We start from the raw sequence: 23,412 nt of genomic DNA on the forward strand, positions 1-23,412 counted from the left end.
TTTCTTTAAGCTCTGCTGTCCATTCTGCCATGTTTCAGTCATTTTATGCTACCCTGCCCCAGCCCTGGAATCAGCTATTTCTCTAAGGAGCCCTGGTCCTTCTGAGCGGGACCGATGTTGAAGACTGAGATCTGGCCACTAAGTGTGCTCCCTGCTACTGCAGTGTCTTTGCTACTTTTGAAACACAGAGCTAAAAAGTGTACATGCACACACATGCGTGTAGTCGTGGACACACACACACACACCCCTGTATGTCACTGTGCAGGTGCACACAGACAGTATAAACAGATACATATTCAGATCTTAGTCCACACAATACTTCTAATCCTGATCTTCCCCACGGGGTCCTTCGTGTCTTCCCCACTCATAGTTGGACATCCTTTCTTCCGCAGTGAGAACCCTGGCTCCCAACAACACCTTCGCACAATACCATCATGTGAGCACATAAGAGAATCTCCAAAGTGCTCTACCCATACAACCCTACAAGCGGCAGTCCAAGATTTCTTTGCTGTTCACACCCCACCTCGTCCAAGACTGCAGGTGTGCGTCCAACACCGTTCATAACTTAGCTCCCTCTCTCCCCATCACCCCTCAGCTGTGGCTATGGTGCTTCACGGGAATACGACCGGGTTTATTCCCACTTGCTTTCAGTTTTAGGGGTTATCCCCCTCTTCCCATCCTTCAAGCTTATGCTTTGAATTTTGTATTACATTAACAAACTTCTAAAAGTCAAAACTATATTAAGACAAACACAAAGAAATGTCACTCCCTCCTGAACTCCTTCCACCCACCGACCCACCCACCTCAGGGGGCCACCGACTTCACCGCTTTCTGGTTTGTCCTCCCAGTGCCCCTTCTATACAGATATGTGCCTTGTTATGTTCCCTTGTTTCTCACACAAAGGTGGCGTATTATAACTGCTCTTTTACTGTTTCCTTTTCCAGTTATCAACGTCTCCGGGAGAAACACCTGGTCTCGAGTCAGAGAGCTTTCGCATTATCTCTGGCAGCGGCACTGAACCACACGGTGAGCATATACGAGGGTGACTCGACCACTTTCTGAGGGCTGCAGAGCTAGCGAGTTTCCGATATTTGCAGTTACCAGTAGTGCTGCAAAGGACTACCTTGCACACAGGCATTTCCTTACTTTTGCAAATGTGTGTTCAGAGTAAATTCCTGCACTGGCACTGCTGGGTCCACATATAAGGACCTACATATATTCTACCAATTTCTCTCCCAGAGAGGTTTAATCCCCGCCAACAGTGTATTTCTCTAATCATGAAACAGGCTGAACGTGGGGCTCAAGAGCTATTTTCATATCTTCTTATGAACTGGCTGCTCATATTTTTTGCCCATTTTCCTATACTAGGAGTTGGCAAACTTTTGTTAAAGGGCTAGAGAGGAAACATCCTGGGAAGTGAGCACAGTCTTGGTTGTAACTACCCTCCTCTGCAGTTCTGGGGCAAAAGCAGCAAAGATGACATTGGAAGGATGAGCACGGCGATGTGCCAATAAAACATCATTGACAAAAGCGGGATGCCAGCCCATACACCACAACTGGCTGACTGGCAATCCGCACGATTTTGGGTCTTTTCCTACTTTTACAAGTCTGTTTTGGGGCACCTCGGGGGTTCAGTCAGTTAAGCGTCTGCCTTCGGCTCAGGTCATAATCCACGGTCCCGGGATGGAGCCCTGCATCGGGCTCCCTGCTCAGCGGGGCGTCTGCTTCTCCCTTGGCCTCTCCCCTCCCCCACTCATGCTCACTCTCTCTCTCCTCAAATAAATGAATAAAATCTTTCTTAAAAAGTCTTTTATTTTAGACACATCAGAGCTTTACCCATCACACATGCTGTGAATAGTTTCTCTTAATTTGTCAACTCTTATGACTCTCTTAATGGGGATATTTTGCCATGTAAAGAATTTTTTTAGTTTCATGTAGTCAAATTCATGTATCCTTACTTTTATTGCATGTAGATTTTTAGTTAAATTTAGGAAGCCTTTACTTATAACCAAGTTAAAGAGAATTCACCAATTTTTTCATTTTATTCTTCATTTCTTATATTTAGACATCTGATTCTTTTGGAGTTTTGCCTTTTCAGTGCTATGGGAAAAGGATCTAGTTTAACTTTTCCCAACAAGCTTTCCAATGGTCCCTATAACATTTATTTAAAAAGCCTATCTTTGCCACATTGAGGTCGTACATATAACAATATCATGTGAAGGCATACAGCGATAAGGTAAAGAGGCATATTGTAAATTCTACAGTAACCACTAAAAAAAAGTAGATATAGAATAGAATATAAACCAAAAGAAAGCAGGAAAAGGAGTAAAATTAACAGATGAGTCAAACAGAGAAAAGAGAGCAGCAGGATCATAGATTTAAACCCAACCAAATCACTAATTGAAAGGGACTATAGAGGGATGTGCCTGGGTGGCTCAGTTGAGCATCCGAGTCTTGGTTTCAGCTCGGGGCGTAATCTCAGGGTTGCGGGATTGACCCCCACCATCTGGTTGGGTGCTCAGCACTCAGCGAGGAGTCTGCTTGAGATTCTCTTTCTTCCTCTGCCCCTCCCACCCCTGCTCTCTCTCAAATAAATAAGTATATAAAATCTTTAAAGTAGACTATAGAGGCACCTGGGTGGTTCAGTTGGTTAAGCATCCTACTCTTGATCTCATCTCGGGTCTTGATCTCTGGGTCGTGAGTTCAGGCCTACATTGGGCTCCATGGTGAGTGTGGAGCATACTTAAGAAACAAACAAACAAACAAACCTGGCTATAAATGGTCCAAATACTCCAAAGAAGTAAATGATTGTCTGCTTAAAAGAAAAACGCAAGAATGAATAAAATACTAATTATAAGAAACATATTTTAATTTTAAAGACCTAGGTAGGGTAAAAGTAAAAGGATAAGAAGATTTGCCATGTAACTTATACTCATCAAATAGTTGAAGGCAGCCATAATAATACCAGACATAGAAGATTTCAGAATAAGAAATATCACAAAGGATAATTTTACAATGATAAGGTGGCCAACTCATCAAGATAGAACAATTTTAAATATGTATGCACCTAATAATAGAACTTCAAAATACACAAAACAAAAACTGACATATCTAAACAAACAGAAAAATCCACAATTATAGTTGGAAATTCAATATCCCTCTCAGCAAGTTAGAGAAGAGGTACACAGAAAATCAGTAGGGAGAGAGGAGACTCAAACTAATATATTAATTAACTGGATGTAAATGTCATTTACAGAAAAACTAAACAACAGCATCATATACCCAAAAGAGACCATGTGCTGGGTCCTTAAAAAGCTTCAATATATTTAGAAGGAGTTGAATTATATAATGTAGTAAGAGAAATACACCTGAAGTATTTGGAAATCTGTTGATATTAAACAACACACTTCTAAATAAATCAAGGTCAAAATGGAAAGAATGAGGTAAGTTAGGAAATATCCAGAATTGAATATTAAAAAGGAAAAGAATGTATCAAAATATGTGGGATGCTAAAACAGCTGTTAGAAGGATATTTATAGCTTTAAATTCCCTTTTTTTTTTTTTTTTTTGAGAGGGAGAGGTGGGGGAGAGAGAGGGAGAGAATCTTAAAAAGGTTCCACACCCAGCATGGAATCTGAGGCAGAGTTCAATCCCATGACCCTCAGATCATGATCTGAGCTGAAATTGAGCCATACGCTTAACCAACTGAGCCACCCAGGCACCCCTAAATACTTTCATTAGGAAACAAGAAAGGTCTAAATTCAATGATCTAAGATTCCACCTCAAAAAATTAAAAAAAGAAAAGCAATGTAAACCCAAAATAAGTAGAAAAAAGATAGGAATAAATATAAGATTTGAAATAAACACAATAGAAAAAAACAATTAAACCAAAACCAGTTCTTTGAAAGATAAATAAAATTCAATTAACTTTCTAGCTAGAATGATCAAGATAAAGAGAGAGAGGACACAAATTACAAATACCAGAAATATAAGAGGGGACAGAACCACTGATTCATATACACCAGAGGAAAATAAAGGCATATCGTGAACTTATGCTTAAATTGGAGAGCACAGATGAAATGAACAAATTCCTTCAAAAACACAAAACTGAGTCAAGAATAGAAAAATCAGTTTTCTCTGATTAGAAAGTACAAGAGGAAGGAACATTTCTCAATTCATTTTGAGATGAGCATTATCCTGATACCAAGACCAGACAAAGATATTACAAGGAAAAAAAACCAAAAAAACTACAGACTACTATGTATCTTGAGCATAGGCACAAAATCCTTAACAGAAAGTCTTAGCAAATCAAATCCATAACACAGAAAACACTATGCATGATAATTACGCATGATAACCAAGTGGGGTTTATCCTGATAATCTAACTTTGGTTTCACATTCAAAACTTAATTCACGAGATTTACCACATTAACAAACCACAAAAGAAAAACCATATATGACTTTAATAGATCAAATAAAATCATTTAACAGGGGGGCCGGGTGGCTCAGTCGGTTAAGCATCCGACTCTTGATTTCGACTTAGGTCGTGAGATTGAGCCCCCTGTTGGGCTCCATGGTGGGTGTGGAGCCTACTTGGGATTCTCTCTCCCTCTTCCTCTGCCCCTCCCCACCCCTTGCACTTTCTCTCTCCCTCTTCCCGCCCCTTTAGAAAAATCATTTAACAAAAACCATGACAAAAATTTTCAGCAAATTAGGAAAATAAGAGAACTTCCTAATGAAGAGCACCTTTGAAAAACCCGCAGCTGGAACATCACAATTCAGACGTGAAAAAGTGGATGCTTTCCCCCTACAGTTGGAAACAAGATAAGTCATATCCTCTTTTAACATTTCTCAATGACGCTAGTGGGAGTCCTACATTGCAATAAAGCCAGAAAAATAAATGCTCCTAAACACAGTTTGGAAAGAAAAGTAAAACCATATTCACAGACAATATGGCCAAACATATAGAATCTTAAGGAATCTACCAAAAAAGTTACTGGAACTAATAAAAGGCCAACATACAAAAACCAACTGCATTTCTGTAGACCAGCAATAAGCAACTGGAAAAAATTTAAAATACTATTTACAATAACATCACAAATATAATCTATTTTGGAATAATTTTAACAAAATAGGTGCAATACCTGTACACTGAATGCTACAAAACAATGCTGAAAAAAATTTTATAAGAGCCAAACAAATGGACAGATATACTGTATTTATCATCTCGTACACGGCCTACCGATTTTTGTTAAAGATGCCACAGAAATTTGGCAGGGAAAGAATGGGCTTATAACAAATGATGTTGGAACAACTGGACATCCACATGTAAAAAAGCAAACTCTGATCCATATGTTGTACTTACACTAAAATTAACTCAAAATGGATCATATACCCACATGTAAAACCTGAAACTATAAAATTCTAGGAGAAAACACAGAAAGCCTTTATGACTTTGGGTTAGGAAAATATATCTTAGGTACGACACAAAAGCAGGATCCATAAAAGAAAACATGAGTAAACTGGACTTCATCAAAATTAGTAACTTCTGCTCTTTGAAAGTCACTGTCAAGAGAATGAAAAAAACAGAAGCCACAGACTGGGAGAAAATCCAAATTATATACTTGATAAAGAACTTGAATTCAGAACATATAAAGAACTCTCAAAACTTAATAAGAAAACATGACATTAAAAAAATAAGCAAAAGATCTGTGCAGACTTCTAAAAGGACATACAGATGGCAAATAAGCAGATAAAAAGATGACCCGTGTCCTAAGTCTCTAGGGAGATGCTAACTAACACCCAGTATGGTGGCTGACAACAAGAGACCAACAGCACCGTCCAGGCAAGGACGGGGGAGCTAGGGCTCTCGTCACCAGCCGTGGGAACGTGAAATGGTACGGCCACTGTGGAAACAGGTCTGGCAATTTCCTAGGAAGTTAAGCAAAAACCTGCTATACGATCCAGCCATTCTATTCCTAGCTATTGACCCAAAGGAAGTGAAAGCATACTTCGACACAAAAACTTGTATACGAATATTCATAGCAGCTTTATTCGTAACAGCCAAAACCTGGAGGCAACCCAAAAACCCTGAGTAAGGGAACAAGTGAAGTGCGGCACATCCATAAAATGAATACCCATCCGTGAAAGGAACTATTGACACATCCAAGAACATGAGTGAATCTCAAAGTACTTGTGTAGAGTAGGCAGAAGACAGACAATCTAAGAGTAAATACTGCATGATTCTATCTGTATAAAATTCCAGAAAATGCAAACTAATTTTTATGTCAGGAAATAAATCAGGGGTTGCCTGAAGCCTGGGGGAAGCCAAAAAGAGCAGAAGGGAGGTATTACAAAGGGGCACAAGGAAACTGTTAGGAATGCTGGATGTGTTCACTATCTTTTTTTTAAAAAGATGTATTTATTTATTTAATTGAGAGAGAGAGGGGAAGAGAGAGAGAGAGCCTGTGAGCAAGACAGGGGGAGGGGCAGAGGAAGAGGGAGAGAGAATCCCAAGCAGACCCCATGCTGGGCACAGGCCCCTCACAGGACTCGATCTCACCACCCTGAGATCATGACCTGAGCCAAAATCAAGAGCTAGACACCTAACCAACCGAGCCACCCAGGCGCCCCAAGATTTTATTTATTCACTGATTTATTTCGGGGGTGCAGGGGGAGGGGCAGAGGGGGAAGATGGATGTGTCCACTATTTTGGTCATAGGGATGGTTTTCACAGCTGTACACACATCTTAAGACTTGTAAGATTGTACACTTTAAATACGTGCAGTTGACTACAAGTCAGTTATACCTCAACTAAGCTCTTTTTTTAAAAAAATATAATCAAATAAAAAAATCTATCTAACCAATGGAAAGCCTGCTTCATGCTGACTCAGTATTTTCCTGTTGCATCTGGACAAGGAGCTAAAAGACCTTGACAGAATTGGATCTACTGCTTAGAATATCAAAATACATGTTAAAACCTTCAATCTAAGATCCCCCGGATTTTTTTGCAATTCTAATCTGGTACACTGGAAAGAAAACTTCACGTGCTTTTGATAAAAGACACTGGAAACTGTTTCCAAAGGACATGGTATGAATGAGGACACTGTGAGGCTCGTGCTGGCCTTTCTGGCCTGCAGGTCAGAAACCAGGCCTGCTGCTGCGCCCGTTTCTCAGGCTGTGCGCACGGAGAGCATCACAGGCCGGGCGCTCTCATACTGAGGCCCCAGAGTCCGCAACAGAGAGACTGCCCACGGCTTCTCATTTTCCTACTGTTTTGTAGGTCCTGTTCTCCTTGTTCCCCACCTGACCAATTCCAGAGACTCTGCTGACTGCTTCTCCCCATGATGCTCTCTGCAGTAGCGTCCCCCGCACACACTGGCCTCCGCTCCCGCGCACTGAACGATGACGGCGAGCGGCTGGCTGAGGGTTGCTAAGGCAAAGGCACCGAAGCCGTGTCCCGTAGCCGAAGAGAAGGGCTGTGCTCTGCTGTTTCAAAAGGACAAAGGGAAGCATGCTCACCACCGGCCGTTTCCAGGACGCTCCCGCTGTCGCCCCGAGTGACACCTCGCACGGCAGCCAGCTGCGGACGTCCACAGTGTGAAAGCTCCACGAGGCCCGTGGTGACATCAGGAGGGGCGGAGCGCACATCTGCTTTGGGAAAACAAACCCCCAATGAAAGTGGCTATTGATTCAAGAGGATGAAGTTGCTCTTTAAATCCCATTCAATGGAAGCCTCAGCAGCCGAGCTCTGAGCAAAGAACGTGACATCGCGATTCCTTCTGTTTTTCTGGTTGACCGAGACACATCAGGACCCTGTGAACTCTGAACCCCCAGCCACAGCCCGTGCACACCTGTGTGCACGATGGCTGTTTGGTTCTCAAACGGATCTCGGCCAGAACCTCCGACGACAATGCCTTGACGGGCACAAGTGAGCTGTCGTCAGACATCTCAATGAAGGGGGCGTCTGGGGGGCTCCGTCGGTGGAGCGTCTGCCTTCGGCTCATGATCCCGGGGTCCTGGGATCGAGTCCTGCATCGGGCTCCCTGCTCAGCGGGGAGCCTGCTTCTCCTTCTCCCTCTGTATTCTGCCCCCTCTCTCTCCCTCTCACAAGTAAATAAATAAAATCTTAAAAAAAAAAAGAAATCTCAATGAAGCAGAGACACATTTTAAATCAGTTGTCATTAGGCCATTTTTGTTGTATTATAAAAAAATAGCCAGGCTTCTATAAACTACCCCCCACTCCCCAGAAAGTATGCTGGATGTCACAAAGACACAAGACCTTTTCAGGCTTCAAAGAATAAGGCTAGAAAGATAAAAATTATCCCCATGGCCAGATCAACACATCTCACCATTGGGGGACCTAAGTCAAGTACTGAGTGCAAGATATTAATGAGAAAGTTTAAGACAAACGATGTTAGACGCAGAAAATGTTTGAAGTCACTCCTTCCGTTGTCTGAATGCACATTTTGGGGTTTAATCCGTATCAAACCGCACACGTATCTGGAGTGCCAGCTGACTGGACGCTGCTGAGGCGTGAGTGTGAGCACGGCGTCTGCACGAGGGACAGCGGGATAGGCCTGCAGTCCCTTTGGTCCTCTGACGTGCGTTCCTACCCCACAGGGGCCACTCTGCTGCTTCTGATTTTTAAATTCTGATAGTTTACCTATTAGTTCATCGCCTAGGCAAAATGCAAACTAAAATTTTTTTAAAATATTAGAAAGATGAAATTATATGGAAGCAAAACCCAAACTCACTATCTATATATCAGAAAACACCATTTGGAAAAATCTAACTTAATGACAGAGGTTTCACAACCCTTGAGAAAGTGTACTGTTGATGAAATTGGTATTTAAAGTGTGCGCCTGTCATGAAGTTCCTTTAGTGTACAAAGAAATTTCTCCAACCTTCCAAGTCTAGCAACAAGTGTAAGTGATTTTAACAATATTCATGAAAGGCATAAATGGTAACCTTAACTACAAAGTAGTTTTTAAATCACTATATAAAAATAAACAATATTCAAAATAAAAATGAACTGCTATAACTGAAAATACTACTTTTAAATATAGGTATTTACGTTTGTGTCCCAATGTTTTATGGATTTGATTTCTTTAACCCAAAATTAAAAATGATATATTTTTTAAAAACTACCTTTACCTAATATATTGTACCTCAATTTTTTTCCCTAATATATTCTTCCTCTTTCTATATCTCTTTCCTTAGTCCAAACTGAAGAATTCTCCAGTGCTAAAAACTAAAAGGATGGTTTTTATAATAAGGAGCGGGAAGATAAGTATTTTCCAATTCAGGAACTCAAGTCAACTATATCCAGCAAACACACAGCATATGAAGGCTACAATCCACAGTTAAGACTATTTGAATTTATGAAAACCGATCACACAACGTACAGGAGAGGCCAAGCAAGTGGGACGGGAGAAGAGAGGGGCGCGGCCACACCGGCCAGAGTCGGGGGTCCTCCGTGCACGCGGTAACGAGTCTCCCTTGTCAGCCTCCACAGCCAGGGCCTCACAGCCACGGGCTTTGTGGAAAGACCCTACCCCACGGCCACTGGACAGTCCGCGTTTTGAGCTGTGGCCAGGTGCTCGTGCTAGATATGCTTTCATCTCTAACCCACCAGGAAGCAGGGTTTGCAACAGCTTGGCAACGGCCGATACAGTTCTACTCTCTCTACCATCTCACCAAGAACTGAGTATCCGGAAGCAGAAATAAGGTATCAGAACATTCAGAAACGACTGTTTTTCTCACATTGGAGATATCTGTGTATTTCCGATAAGTCAAATCACTGTGACAAACAGAGGAAAAATGGATCAGTGCAAAGGCTGTGTTTCAAGCTCTCCCCTGAAGCCCTCCTCGAGGACAGCTGGGGAGTGACCACCAGCCATCCGCTGGACACCCAGGGCCGCTGCCAGAACAGCTTGCGCGGGCTGCTTCCCCAAGGGCTCCGTCCTCAAGCCCCAGCCTCCCCCGCTACCCCGAGCCCGTGGCAGCTTCTCTGTGTGCTGGGAGCAGGGAGGCTACGTCACGGCAGAAGACACAAGCCCGACAGACATGTGCAGGTTTCCTGTGTTGACTCAACAGATAAAAGGTGAAGAGCTTCAGTGAAGTGTCCTCAGAGATGCTCAGACTCATTCAGTGTACTCCCAGCGCGGCCAAATGGCCAAGATTTCACACGAAAGCAGCTCAGCCCCTAAGCCCGCAGCTGCCTGGGGGTGTTCAGGCTCCGGGGACCCACCGAGAACAGCCGCCTGTGACGCGGGAGCAGCTGCTGCACCGTCTCGTTTTCGGCAGAACTCCCAGCAGAGACGATGAACAGGAGTCCAGAAAACTGGTCACAGCCCAGGCAAGGGGCAGCCTGGCCTTCTGTCCTCCCTCCACATCTAGGAAAATGAGGGTGGGGGCAACGCGGAGCCACCACCCGAGAAACACGCTCTCGTTCGGGGCGCGTGCAGAACGGACGCGAGCCCCGCGTGCCAGCTCGCGTACAGCGAACCACGCCACTACCGCTGCTCAGCAAATGGGGTTGCACGTGATGGAAGGTCTGCGATTCCTCCTTTCTAAGAATATTGTAAAGAACTGGATGATTCAGAAAAGATCTACACATCTTTATGATTTGGCTTTGCCTGACGTCTCTCTCCGGGTTGAGGGGTTGTTTCACGTGGGACGTGGAAGAAGAAAGGCCAGACCACGATTGCAGCCCCAGCCCCTGCCCTGCCAAAGGCTGCGCAACAGTGCTCACAAGGCAGAGAGCGAAGGCGGAGACAACGCAGAGGCAGCAGGCTCAGGGCGGCAATCAGGAGCAACCGAGGCCACGTCTGAGGGACCGTGCACCCCACACCTGCCGCTGCCCCAGTCCACCCCTCCAGAGCAGGAGGGGATATGACATCAAGAAACACCACCACTTCTGGGGCCCATGGGGAGGCCAACACACCACACGGTCTGGAACTGCCAAACCACAGAAGTATCAAGATGTACTTGTGTTACCAAAAAGACATTTCCGGATGAAGAAGAGAAGGGGGTCTTGATGGGCGCAGAGGCACCCCTGTCCTGGAGGGGCCGTGGCAGCCCGTTACTGACCTATGTGGGCGTGGGCCGCCGGGCCGGTGAGCGCGGCGGCGGGTCTCCCTCCCGGGTGAGATGAGACGGAGGACGCAGAGGATGAGGTGGACGAGCCCTGAGTGGCCCGGCCGAGCTCGAGCCAGGGCTCGGTGTTGGAATGGCTCTGGAGCGCAGTGGAGGTGAGTCGCCCGGGTCGCCGTAAAGAGCCCTCATCTTCTGAGGCAGATGACGTGTCTGTGGTTAAAATAATGACGACAGGCATGATGTAGGGATGAGTCAGGGAGGAGGGCGGAGTTCCCACACTGGCTCCTGCGTCTGCCAGGCCTGCACGTGGCAAGCTTTGCACACCGACACCGCTGGGCCCCAGAATGGCCAAGGGGTCATCTCAAAGGCTGCCCTCAAATCTAGAAGGGCCTGTGTTTGCCCGACTGTGAGATCCAAGGAGCCCTACCTGGGAAAGTGGTTTCACAAGCCCGACTTCCCCCAGAGGACTGTCTGGGAGCACCACACGCTGGGAGTGAAGGCAACCCCAAGCCCTAAATGGCTTCAGCACATCCCTTGGCGGGTCCCAAAAGCAGAGAAGACCCCAAGTGTTGAGTGCTCATCTGTGTGAACACCCCACACATCTTCACACACAGCTCCGCCGGCCTCCCGAGGCAGCACGGGGCTCATGGGGCAGCAGCCCCAACCCACTCCAGGCCTCCCCCTGTCCAGCTGCGTCCTCTTAGGGGAGGTGGCAATGAGCGCTGACAAGAACTCCTTCCCCCAGACAACTGCTTCAGTCAATAAGACTAACTGCTCATTAAGGTTCCATCAAGTCGGCAGGACTGTGCATTCTATTATTATGATTAAAAAGTTTTTTTAAAAAGTGGGTAGTATCTATAGTTGTATTTAGTAGAAACAATACTTTGACAGCTATTTCTAGAAGATTTTTTTTCAACAATATAAACTTTTATTTCCTTTAGAAAGGAAGTGTTACCAAAACACCAAATTGGCTTGTAAATCTGGTGTGTTTGGTTTTCACTACGTCATCCATCCAAAAACTCATGTTGCCAGTTTCGTGACTTCAAAAACAAGACAGACAGGCATCACAGAGCGTCACACACCACCAACAGCAGGTGGGGTACAGAGACAGAGCTTACAACACCTTCGTTGAAGAGAAGCTCCATGTAGAAGTTCTCATTTCTAAAGGTAATGACAACGAAACAGTAATAAATTTTTTAAAAGCCTCCAAATAGCCTATACTCTCCCATTTAAGGCCTGGTAACAATATAGTGGTCGTTAATAAGAACAATTTTAAAATTCTTAAATCAGAGAACTTTAGTATTCCAGTAAGCATTGATTTTAGGTTCCTCTCTTGACTAAAAAGCATAAATAGCATCTTAGTAAAAGAATTAAAATCTACCCAGAAGTCCTGTAGAAAGCAAGCACCCACTTGGGTAAGAGCCACACTGTATATACCACAGATTTTCAGGGAGGAATATGGCACATATGCAAACATTTGTAATCTCTAATTTTTCTACATCTTGACTACAGGTCGGAAGGGGGAAGGAAGGCTATGAGCTCAGGGCTGTGGAAGGCGCACAGAAGCCGATCCTGAAGCGGGTCATCCATACCTGGAGGCGTGTAGGTTTCCACCGACGAGTGCACAAGAACAGAACGTCTCTTTGAAGGCATAGGCATCTTCCTCTCCTTGTATCTGGCCAAAGCCGCCTGCACCGCCTCACTGTGAACATCTACATAAAAACAACAGCAATAAAGACACTTTCTACAAGGTTGCTTATGAAGTAACAAAATTAAGTTCCATACTCTTACCTGTTTTCATTGAATGTGAATGAGACACAAGCATGGCCGAGCATTAAGGAGGCACGTGACGGAAGGAGCCCTGGGTGTTACACGCAACTGATGAATCACTAAGTCCTACCCCTGAAGCTAATAATACACTGTATGGTAATTAAATGATTTTAAATTTAAAAAATCAAAAAAAATTTAAAAAATAAGCATGGCCTATGACATTGGCCCTGGATTTCTTTAAATGTCCCTTTGTTTGTAGATTTGGACCCATGTAAATATTTTCAGTTATAAATCAAAATTATTTAAAAAGAAATCCCCCAAATTAAAAATAAACGGAAACAAATGAACCTAAATGTGTCTCCAGTTGTTGGCCTGAACTGTTCGAAATGACTTTCGAATACACAGTTAGACTGTTTAGCCTGTTCCTCTGCAGATATTTACTAAGGATGCATAGGAAAGATAAACTCTGGGGGCGCCTGGGGGGCTCAGTCAGTGAAGCGTCCTACTCTTGATCTCAGCTCAGGTCTCAATCTCAGGGTCCTGAGTTCAATCCCTGTGTTGGGCTCCACTACTTAAGAAAGAAAAGAAATGTAAAGTCTTTTCTGCAATCACACAGCGATGCCACCATCCCTGGGAACAAAAACACTCATGAGGAAGATGCAAACACAGAAGGAAAGTTACGTAGGCCTCTGTTCCTGGATCTGAGTAGAAGTGTCGGCATGAACACATGTGACACTGTCTTTAACTATTATGCTGAACCTCCATCCACTAGAAATGTCTAGGAAAAGTGCCAGTCCAGGGTGCCTGGGTGGCTCGGTCAGCTAAGAGTCTGCCTTCGGCTCAGGTCATGATCCCAGGGTCCTGGGGGTGAGCCCCACGTTGGGCTCCTGGCTTGGCAGGAAGCCTGCTTCTCCCTCTCCCTCTGCAGCTCCTCGCCGCTCATCCCTTCTCTTGTGTTCTTGCTCTCTCTCTCTCAAATAAATAAATAAAATCTTAAAAAAAAAAAAAAGTGCAGCCCAATAGCAATGAGTAACCCTTGCACCCAGAATGTGGTCTTCAAATACCCATGCTCACTGAAGGACTCTGAGAAAGGCAGAGTCTAGGGTAGGCGCAGGAAACACACAGAGGAGCCGAGAGCATCTTGTCATGACAGCCAATAAGGACTTGATCAAACAGCTCAGGACTGTGGCGCTGACTGGAAGATGCGGCCAAAGGCTAAGGATGGAATAGTCTGAATATCAACAAGGATAGATGCTAGAATGGATTGTATACCAAATACTGGGGGCGCCTGGGTGGCTCAGGGTTAAGCATCAGATTCTTGATTTCGGCTCAGGTCACAATCTCAGGCTTCTGAGACTGAGCCACACGTCAAACTCTGTGCTCAGCTGGGAGTCTGCTTGAGATTCTCTCCCTCTCCTTTTGCTTCCCCCCACATAAATAAGTTAAAAAAAAAAAAAGGATATCAAACACACACACACAGACAAAAGAACAGAAAGGAAGAAAAAGAGGAAGCAAAATTAATTGGTTGCCATTGGAGGATGCCAGCAACCCAACTCATTATTCTAAAAAGGAACAAGTAAGTGGAAAGAATTGAGCATTTATCCGGGTTCTCCTGCACCAGGTACCAAGCAAGGATGAGCCTGTCTTTATAGAAGGAGCCCAGCCTCTGAATGAAGAGGGATGACAAAAGCAGCTTCACCATTCTGCAACCCTCATGAATGACCGACCGTATCTAGGAACTGGCTATCACTGGCCGCCGGCGTCCCAGGCAGGCTGTCCTCCTGGTGAGGGAACACAGCACCCTATCTCGTCTCAGGGACAACCGAAAACCTAACCCGATCCTCAGGGGCCTTGGAGGGGAGGACGACACCCCACAGGAGCTGACAGAGACAGCCCAGGCTCTTCCACAGACTGGAGGGACAGATGCAGACGTTAACAAAGACTGAAAACACTACCAACCATTTGTGATATGTAGATCTTGTTTGGATCCTGGGTGCAAACAAACTGGTTTTAAAAAGCCATGGGGCACCTGGCTGGCTCAGTCCGTGGAGCATGGGACTCTTGGTCTTGGGGTGTGAATTTGAGCCCCACCTTGGGTGTAGAGCTTACTTAAAATTTTTTTTGAAATAAAAATTAAAAAGCATATGAACATTTGGATATTTCATATTAAGGAATTATTGTTCCTTATTTTGTGATGATGGTTTTTATCTTTTACAAAGACATGATCCTTTTCAGAAACAGCCACCAAGAATATTATGACATCTAAATGAAATAACGTGATCGCTGAGATTTGCTTCAAGATCATGTGGAAAGGGAGGGTGTAGGTGAGGCGTGGGTGAGCAAGGCTGGGGCTGTGCTTCTGGACAGTAAGGCCAGAGGGTTATTACACGAGGAAGTCCACTTTTGTACCTGTTTAAATTTTTCTCCAACAAAATGTTTTTAAAACATTTAAAAACCTTGCAGTGAGATGGCCCACAGGCTACTAATCAGGAAAGATGAAAAATGTACACATAGATGTATTAAAGTAAAATTTACAAACATCAAAGACAACAAGACAATTCTATCAGCTTCCAGAGAGGAAGACTGAATCACCTCACATTACTAAACAGAAACTACTGGGGGCAAGAAGGCAACATGTATTGAAGACAGATGTGTTCAACCTGGAATTTCATATTCAGTCAAATTACCCTTTAAACATAAGGGTCTAATAAAAATACTCCCAGACATAAGAAGGTGCTTGAGAGACAAGTGCAGGAGCCCCGGCAACAACATGGCAGTGACCGGGAGCGCACACCTTAAACCCTACTGCAGTCTGAGAAACGAACACAATCATAAATACAGGTAAAACGCAGAACTAAAAATCAACAGAATATCAGCACAACAGGGTCCAAGCCAACAAATCCAAGAAGCTCAGCAAACCCCAAGAAACATAGACCTACACGTACCAAGGCACCAGTATTGTATGGATTTGTCCCAGATCACGGACCACCGCTGCGGGCACACAGGCAGGCTGACGCACGCTGCATGAGTGACCTTGGGAGCCTGGCCTCCAGGTCAGAACTGGCCCTTCTGGTCTGGACTCCAAGAGCGGTAAATCTTGCCTCACATCCTCCCACGTCCCCTGCTGCTCCAAGTTTGGCTGGCCCCCCTGGGATGGAATCTGGGAGGGGAGACAGACACACCTAGCCCAGGCTCCTGAATATGTAAAGACATGATAACATGGAAATGCAACTCGCTCCAAACTGCACACAGGTAAAAAAAATGTTTAACTTCAGACCCCATCACTTGGCCCTATAAATATAGCCCTTATGGGGGTGGACAGTGGGAGGTCTCAGCTGGAGGGAGGACGCTCGGCCAGGCCTCTCCGTCGCGGACTCCACCCCGGGTGTCTCCACGAGGCTTCCCCAGCTGATAAGGTTGGGTGTTGTAAGCACCCGCTCTCATGTAACCCTGTCCTAACCTCCTTTACTGCTCACTGTTGCCCTCACCTATGGGCAGATTTCCCTTTTCTTCTATTTCCACTAGGTTTTTACCTTATAATATCAATGAAATATTTTTTTCCCCTTTGAAAGTGAAAGTACGGCTGCCATGATGAGAACAGCACATCATAATCAAATCACTCAAAACCAGAGATAAAGAGAAAAATCTTCAAAGTGCCAGAGGCAAAGAGTCACATTACAGACAAGGGAACAACAGCAAGAAACAAAACAATAAAACTCGGAGGAAAAGCACTGCTGATTTCAACAAGTATTACTAAGCCATAACATGGAAACGTGGTTTTGCCGTAAAGATAGATGAATACGTCAACAGGACAGGACGGAGTCCAGAAGCAGCATCGCAGGTGCCGCTGCAGGTGTTCCTAGATGGAGGAGCAAAGGCAGTGTGTTCTCCACAAATGGTGGGGTCGCTGGATATCTGTGTGCAAAAAATGAGCTTTGATTCATACCCTGAACTAATACTAAACTCAACTAAAATATGGATCATAGACCTAAAGCTAAAATATAAAACATCTAGAAGAAAACAGAGGTGACAATCTTTGTGACCTTTAGGTGAGGCAAAGTTTTTTTGGACACAAGAACAAAAGCACTATCCACTAAAAACCAAACCAAACCAAACCAAACCAAACCAAACCAAACAAAAAAACAGATAAGTCGGACTTCGTTAAAATTAAAAACTTCTAGGGGCATTTCGGTGGCTCAGTCAGTTAAGCACCTCCCTTTTGCTTTCCGCCTGGGGGGTGATCTTGGGTCGTGGGATCAGCCCCACATTGGGCTCTGTGCTCAGCACGGAGTCGGCTTCTCCCTCTCCCTCTGCTCCTCCCCCCCGCTGCTGCTGATCTCTCTCTCTCTATCTCATATAAATAAATAAATAAATAAATAAACAGCATCTTCTAAAAAATAAATAAATAAAATAAAACTTCTGCTCTCCAAAAGCCACTTTAAGAGAATGCAAAGACAAGAGAAAGCCTCAGAGAAAATACTAGCAAATCACAGTTATGATCAAGGTCTTATATTCAGAAAATAAAGAATTAGAACTAGAATGAAGTTCACAGTTTATTAACATCTGTCACATGGAAACAGACCGGGAGTAGAGGATTGGGGGGGAAGAGGGAAGGCAGGAAGATAAGGAGAGGAAGGGGCCTTTACTATGAACCCATTCATGGAGCACGTGAGTGCAAGTATCTGCATGTGCTTGTGGGTATCAGCGTGCACATGTGTGCACCTGCATGAGTGTTGGGACATCTGTGTGCGTGTGTGGGTATCAGCGGGTGTGCACAGGTGTCCACATGCACATGCAGGTGTTTGCGTGCCTGTGTCCATGTGCACATGCGGGTGTCTGAGTGCCTGTGACTGTGTGCACCTGTGGGTGTCCGCGTGCCTGTGTCTGTGTGCACCTGCGGGTGTCCGCGTGCACGTGCGGGTGTCTGCGTGCCTGTGTCCGTGTGCACGTGAGGGTGTCTGCGTGTCTGTGTCCGTGTGCACGTGAGGGTGCCTGCGTGCCTGTGTCTGTGTGCACCTGCGGGTGTCCGCGTGCACGTGCGGGTGTCTGCGTGCCTGTGTCCGTGTGCACGTGCGGGTGTCTGCGTGCCTGTGACCGTGTGCACCCGCGGGTGTCCTCATGCCTGTGTCTGTGTGCACCTGTGGGTGTCCGCGTGCACGTGCGGGCGTCTGCGTGCCTGTGTCTGTGTGCACCTGCGGGTGTCCACATGCACATGCGGGTGTTTGCGAGCTTGTGTCCGTGTGCACATGCAGGTATCTGCGTGCCTGTGTCCGTGTGCACGTGCGGGTGTCTGCGTGCCTATGACCGTGTGCACCTGCGGGTGTCCGCATGCCTGTGTCTGTGTGCACCTGCGGCTGTCCACGTGCACGTGCGGGTGTCTGCGTGCCTGTGTCCGTGTGCATGTGCGGGTGTCTGCGTGCCTGTGACCGTGTGCACCTGCGGGTGTCCGCGTGCCTGTGTCTGTGTGCACCTGCAGGTGTCTGCGTGCACGTGCGGGTGTCTGCGTGCCTGTTTGCGTACCTGTGTCCGTGTGTACCTGTGGGTGTCCGCGTGCCTGTGTCTGTGTACACCTGCGGGTGTCTGCGTGCACCTGCGGGTGTCCACGTGCCTGTGTCCGTGTGCACCTGCGGGTGTCCACGTGCACGTGTGGGTGTCTGCACGTGCTCAGTGAGATGCTGAGGGGGGTTGTCTCAGGATTCAGAGTTCAGGTGATTTTACTTTTGTCCTTAAACATGATATATTTGATATCACATGTATCATTTATATAATCAGAAAAGAAAATATTAACAGTGTGACAAATGTATGCTAAATTAGTAAAAAATTATCTGATCAAAAATTTCTCCTTACTCCATCACACCTCATGTTAACATAACATTTAAAATCTTAACATTCCTCTTAGATATTCTTAAAACAAAATGGTCATTTCTTTATCTCTGTTGAAAGTTTTTCATCATTAAAAAAAAAAACGGGCTTAACGAAAGAGCTTAAATGGAAAGGAAATGTATGCTCACACAGGGTGGAAATGTTGTCAAACAGGGGAAGCGGAGTGCGCAGAAGCTACTGACATGTGACATGAATGTTTCCAATAGGCCTTCCGATCATTCAAATAAAGTATCACAGGCTAACTTAAATACTGATAAAAGCACTGATAGAGTGGCAGAAATCTCATTAGAAGGAATGCTCCAAAATTAGAAAAAGAAAAAACAGTAAGAACACCTACCGTAGTAAAGCTGTTCCATAACATACAAAAATTACTAATACCAACCCCAAAGCTTGCGGCAGAAAAATGGACAAAAAGTTTAAAGAAATTACACTGATTGTGGGGGGAAGGACGATTTCTCTAGGGATTTTTATAAGCAACCCTGGGGGAGAGACCACCAACCCTGCAGGTTACATGGAGAGACACCGTGATTGTGTGAAGGTTAGATTTTCTCTTGAGAAATAGCATGATGTTCGAGTAAAACCATTTCCTCAGCAGACATTTGTAGCCAAGTCCACAGGGGAGGCCCGGCCCCCCGTATGGTCCCTACCTGACCGGAAGCGCTCGTCCCGGGAGCTGGTGGGCCTCGGCTTCTGCTGTTTGGGCCCTGCGGCTGTGGTCTGTGAGGGGCCGGGGACCCTGTTCTCCGCCTGTAGGGATGGATCTACTCCTGCAACACAATTTTGTAGGAACGTCTTGTGTCAACAATTCGCTATTCCAGTGATGGAAAAATCCATTTAAAACAGCCACACAGCACACACTGTCCCGACAACCGTAATCTGAGCGCACGCACCCTGCGGTGGCCCTTGAAGCCCAGAAGACCCCTGGATCTGGAGGCTGGGGACAGAGCCACGAATACCCACTTCCCGCTCTCTCTCCCGAAAGTGCCCAGGATGCCCTGCCTCACTGTCCACCGTCTGCAAAAAGGGTGACCAGCTCACAGCGTCCCTGAGCCACCAGCACAGCACGTGCGGCCACCTGGGGCAGACTCTCTTGGGAAGGTCCTTCAGAGGCGTGTGTCTTCATCGTCAACGTTTCCTGAATCTGAAATGGCTTGTGTCACTTTCCCTGGCACTGTCCATGATGTCAGCCAACTCCCCAAAAAACATCCCACGAAGCAGTCACTGGGGTGGAACCACTTGTCCTTGGACACAGGCAGAAACACGGAACGGTGGCGAGTGGGGGTGCACACGACCGTGACAGCTGCAGAGCACAGGGTGCAGAGACCTCAGGGGCTGATGCCCTCAGCCTGGGGACCCCGCTTGCTGTCTGCAAACCCAACACCCGGACAGCTGGCCACACTCCATGGCCCCTGACCACAGAGGCCCGTAGGACAGTGTGGTGAGTGAAGGGACAGGGCCCAAGCATGCTGGGTCATGACACAGAATCCATGGTGTTGCTTGAGCTCTAATTTGCTGACCTTTGCGAACAGCACAATGCAAGCCTTCTGTCATGCTTCATCAGAGTGACAAAGTTTAACTTTAGTCTCTGCCTCAAGACATCTCATAAAAGTAGATAAGACTTCCAGCCCCATGGGTTCTGCCAGCCCTTACCACTTCCTGAAAAGAGGCCATCTATCCCTGTCTCAAACTCACTCCTAGACACAGTGGGGCAGAGGCAACCCTCTGTGACCTGGAGACACTCTGAGACAACGCACCAAGAGGGCACAGCGGGGACCACGGTGGCCGGGGAGCCCAGTGCACGGTGGCCTGGGTCAGCACTGCCACCAGGACACCGGCTTTGGCTCTGTGGACAGGGCAAGCGGCCCCGGAGCCCGGCCACACTGCAGGTGTGTGAGCAGAACAGAGGTCATCACTGGTGCTTAGGCACTGCATTTTTGGGGTGTTTAGTTGCACTGAGCTAGAAGATGGGAACAGGCCTTCCTTCTACAAAATCTGAGCATATGCATGCGCAAACACACACGTACAGCAACACTGGTCAGCACTGTGACTGGCGTCTTGTTTCTTGTGACTGGGTAAAATCACTTTGAAGTTCGTAATGGAGAATACATAGAACCTTACACATTATGGATACATGCCTATGGACATCCTTACATCTGCATTCCAAAATATGGGTGCTTTTATTCTTTGAGATAGATTCGTTTATTCCACAAAATGCAAGCCCAATGTGAAATTATCACATGAAAGAGCAGGTACATTTTTTATTTTTACAGGTATAAAGAGACACCCTTCTAAAAGGGTTACAGCAATATGCCCACAAGCAATGCATGTAAGTGTTATTTCCCCACACCCTTGTCAGCACTGGGTGTTTAGAAAGATTTTTAGAATTTTGCCAATCTGATAGGAGGAAGACGGTTCACTTCAATTTGCATTTCCATATCTACCGGTGGGGTTGAACATCTTCATTTCCTCTTCTTTGAATTTCTATTCATTTCATCCAGCTAATGAGTTCCCGAGAAAGAGCTGCAGGAACCCTGGTCTGCTGGGGTCACAACCCTGGCCTGTGCACGCACCCCAGAGCTGGGGCGGGCTGGTGGCAGCTCAGCCACTCGGAAATATTTTCATCTCTAGGCAACGAATCAGACCTGCTTTCTTTTCCTTTCTAACGCCCAGGTCTCCCATCTTGTAACCCCACTCAAAGGTTATTCAAGTACCTTCCTGAATGTTACAGTCTCTTATAATTACAAACATGCTTCCAGCTTTAACCCTTCTGAAGCTTCTGTTCGTTGATGGTACACAGGAAGAGCACCCCAGCCCCACTGCCTCTGGGGTGGCACCAGCCTGAGACAAGGCTTGCTCCTCCGCGCTCTCCCGCATCACTGCCAGACTGCCTTCCCCGCCACTGGCGGGCTCCTCTGCCCTGAACACCAACACCCGCTTGCTGTGGCTGTGTGCACACAATCAGGTTTAATGCCTGAAGGCCAGGCCCTTCCCACTAGTATTCTTTCTCAGAGATGCATTGGCTGCTCTCAGAACCTTTCTCCTTCAAATGGGTTTTTATTTCCAATCCCAAGTTTGGAAATTTTAAAAACCAGCCAGTGGTATTCATACTGGACTACATAATGTCCACAGATTAATTTGGAAATAGTAATTTCCATTGAGGAAATCAGTATCTTTCTTCATATTTTAGGGTCTTGGCTATTTCTTTCAAATAGATTTCATGATCCTAATATAGGTTCTGTGACTTAGGAAGCTAAGGTATTAATAAGCATTATAAATGTAAGTTTTTTCATTAAAATATTGCCAGGGAAAAGCTATCGATTCTTGTATATCTGTTATCTGTCTTCTATCAAAGCAAAAACTCTTCCTAATTCCAAGAGTGAAGGGGCAGTCACCTGCGGCTCCAAGGTATAAAACAATACTGCCCGAGTGCAGACGACTGCCATTTGCTCTCCAATATCCGTCTTGCTCTGCTCCCCCATCACGCAGCAGCGGCCCCTGGAGCAGAGTGGCATCTTCCCCTCCGTGGGGTACAGAAGCCACAGTGTATGCCACAGTCTGACAGCTGCTGGTGACGTCTGTCACGTGGGCTTTAAGACACTCTAACAGTCCCATTCAATTTCCATTTTACTCAGAGATTGCTTTTGTTTTGTTTTGGATTAATGAATGTCAGTACATACTCTTTTTATTGTTGATTTACTGTAAACTGTATCATACCGATATAGGCAGCATAAACCATGTGTTCCGTTTACAAATTATTACACAGGGAAAAACCAGTGACACAATGGCAGCAGTCAGGGAGCACTCAAGCGCCTCTGGAGCTCCCTGAGCCCGCACCTCACCCCACGAGCACCCAGTGCGCCGACTTCCGTGAAAACCGCTTCCTTGTCTCTCTTTACCGACTACGTGGGAGCTCCTGAACAGGGCAGGCCGGCGAGCTTTTCTAAGCTGTACTGGCTGTGCTCCTCCGCGATGGTTTCTTTCACTCCCCACTATGTTTACAAGATTCATCCCTGCTGATGCGTGGGGGTCTTCAAGCTTTCCACTGAATGGGTTCTGCTGGTGGACGTCTGAGCTCTTGGCAGTTTGGGGATCTAGTAAACATTGCTTTGCACAGAGAGGACAAGGGGCCAATGTCCCAGAGTTTGTCCAGAGCACCTTGCGCCCGTGTGGGGAGTGGCTGGTCACCGCTGCCCTTCTTTGGCTGTACCGCACCCCACTGTTGGAATTCCTCCAATAATCCATGCAGGTTATGGCTTTCTTCCACATTCCTCCGATTCCCACCAAGGTTAAACATCTTTCTTTGCTGTTGGCTAGTAGGCTTGACACTTACAAAACAGTGATTCAAGGCTTCAGACCAGTTTCCTCCTGCGCTTCTTAAAAAATCATGTTGGGATTTGGGGTAAGATGGCGGAGGAGTAGGGGACACTTTTTCAGCCGGTCCCGAGTCGAACTGGATAGGTACCAGCCCAGCCTGAACATCCACGGAATCAGCCTGAGACGCAGGAAGATACATCTGGATCTCTACAAATGAACATCTCCAGTGCTGAGTATTGAGGAGACACAGAGACCCGACCCAAACAGGGTTGACTGAGTATCAGCGCGGCAGGCCCCTCCCCCAGAAGGCAGGCTGAAAAATCAAGAAGCCCACATCCCTAAGAA

At 46.1% G+C, this 23,412-nt stretch overlaps 1 protein-coding gene across 1 annotated transcript in view; it reads right to left on the bottom strand.

Annotated features, from left to right (window-relative positions):
* Window positions 1-23,412, bottom strand: part of DIP2A (disco interacting protein 2 homolog A) — an 87,721-nt gene that overhangs the window by 39,210 nt on the left and 25,099 nt on the right. The window contains 4 exon segments of the mRNA XM_034654093.1: window positions 7,522-7,650; window positions 11,095-11,310; window positions 12,693-12,812; window positions 19,401-19,520. Of these exon segments, the coding sequence (XP_034509984.1) occupies window positions 7,522-7,650; window positions 11,095-11,310; window positions 12,693-12,812; window positions 19,401-19,520 (585 nt within the window).

Source organism: Ailuropoda melanoleuca, chromosome 1, assembly GCF_002007445.2.
Source record: "Ailuropoda melanoleuca isolate Jingjing chromosome 1, ASM200744v2, whole genome shotgun sequence".
Taxonomy (NCBI): Eukaryota; Metazoa; Chordata; class Mammalia; order Carnivora; family Ursidae; genus Ailuropoda; species Ailuropoda melanoleuca.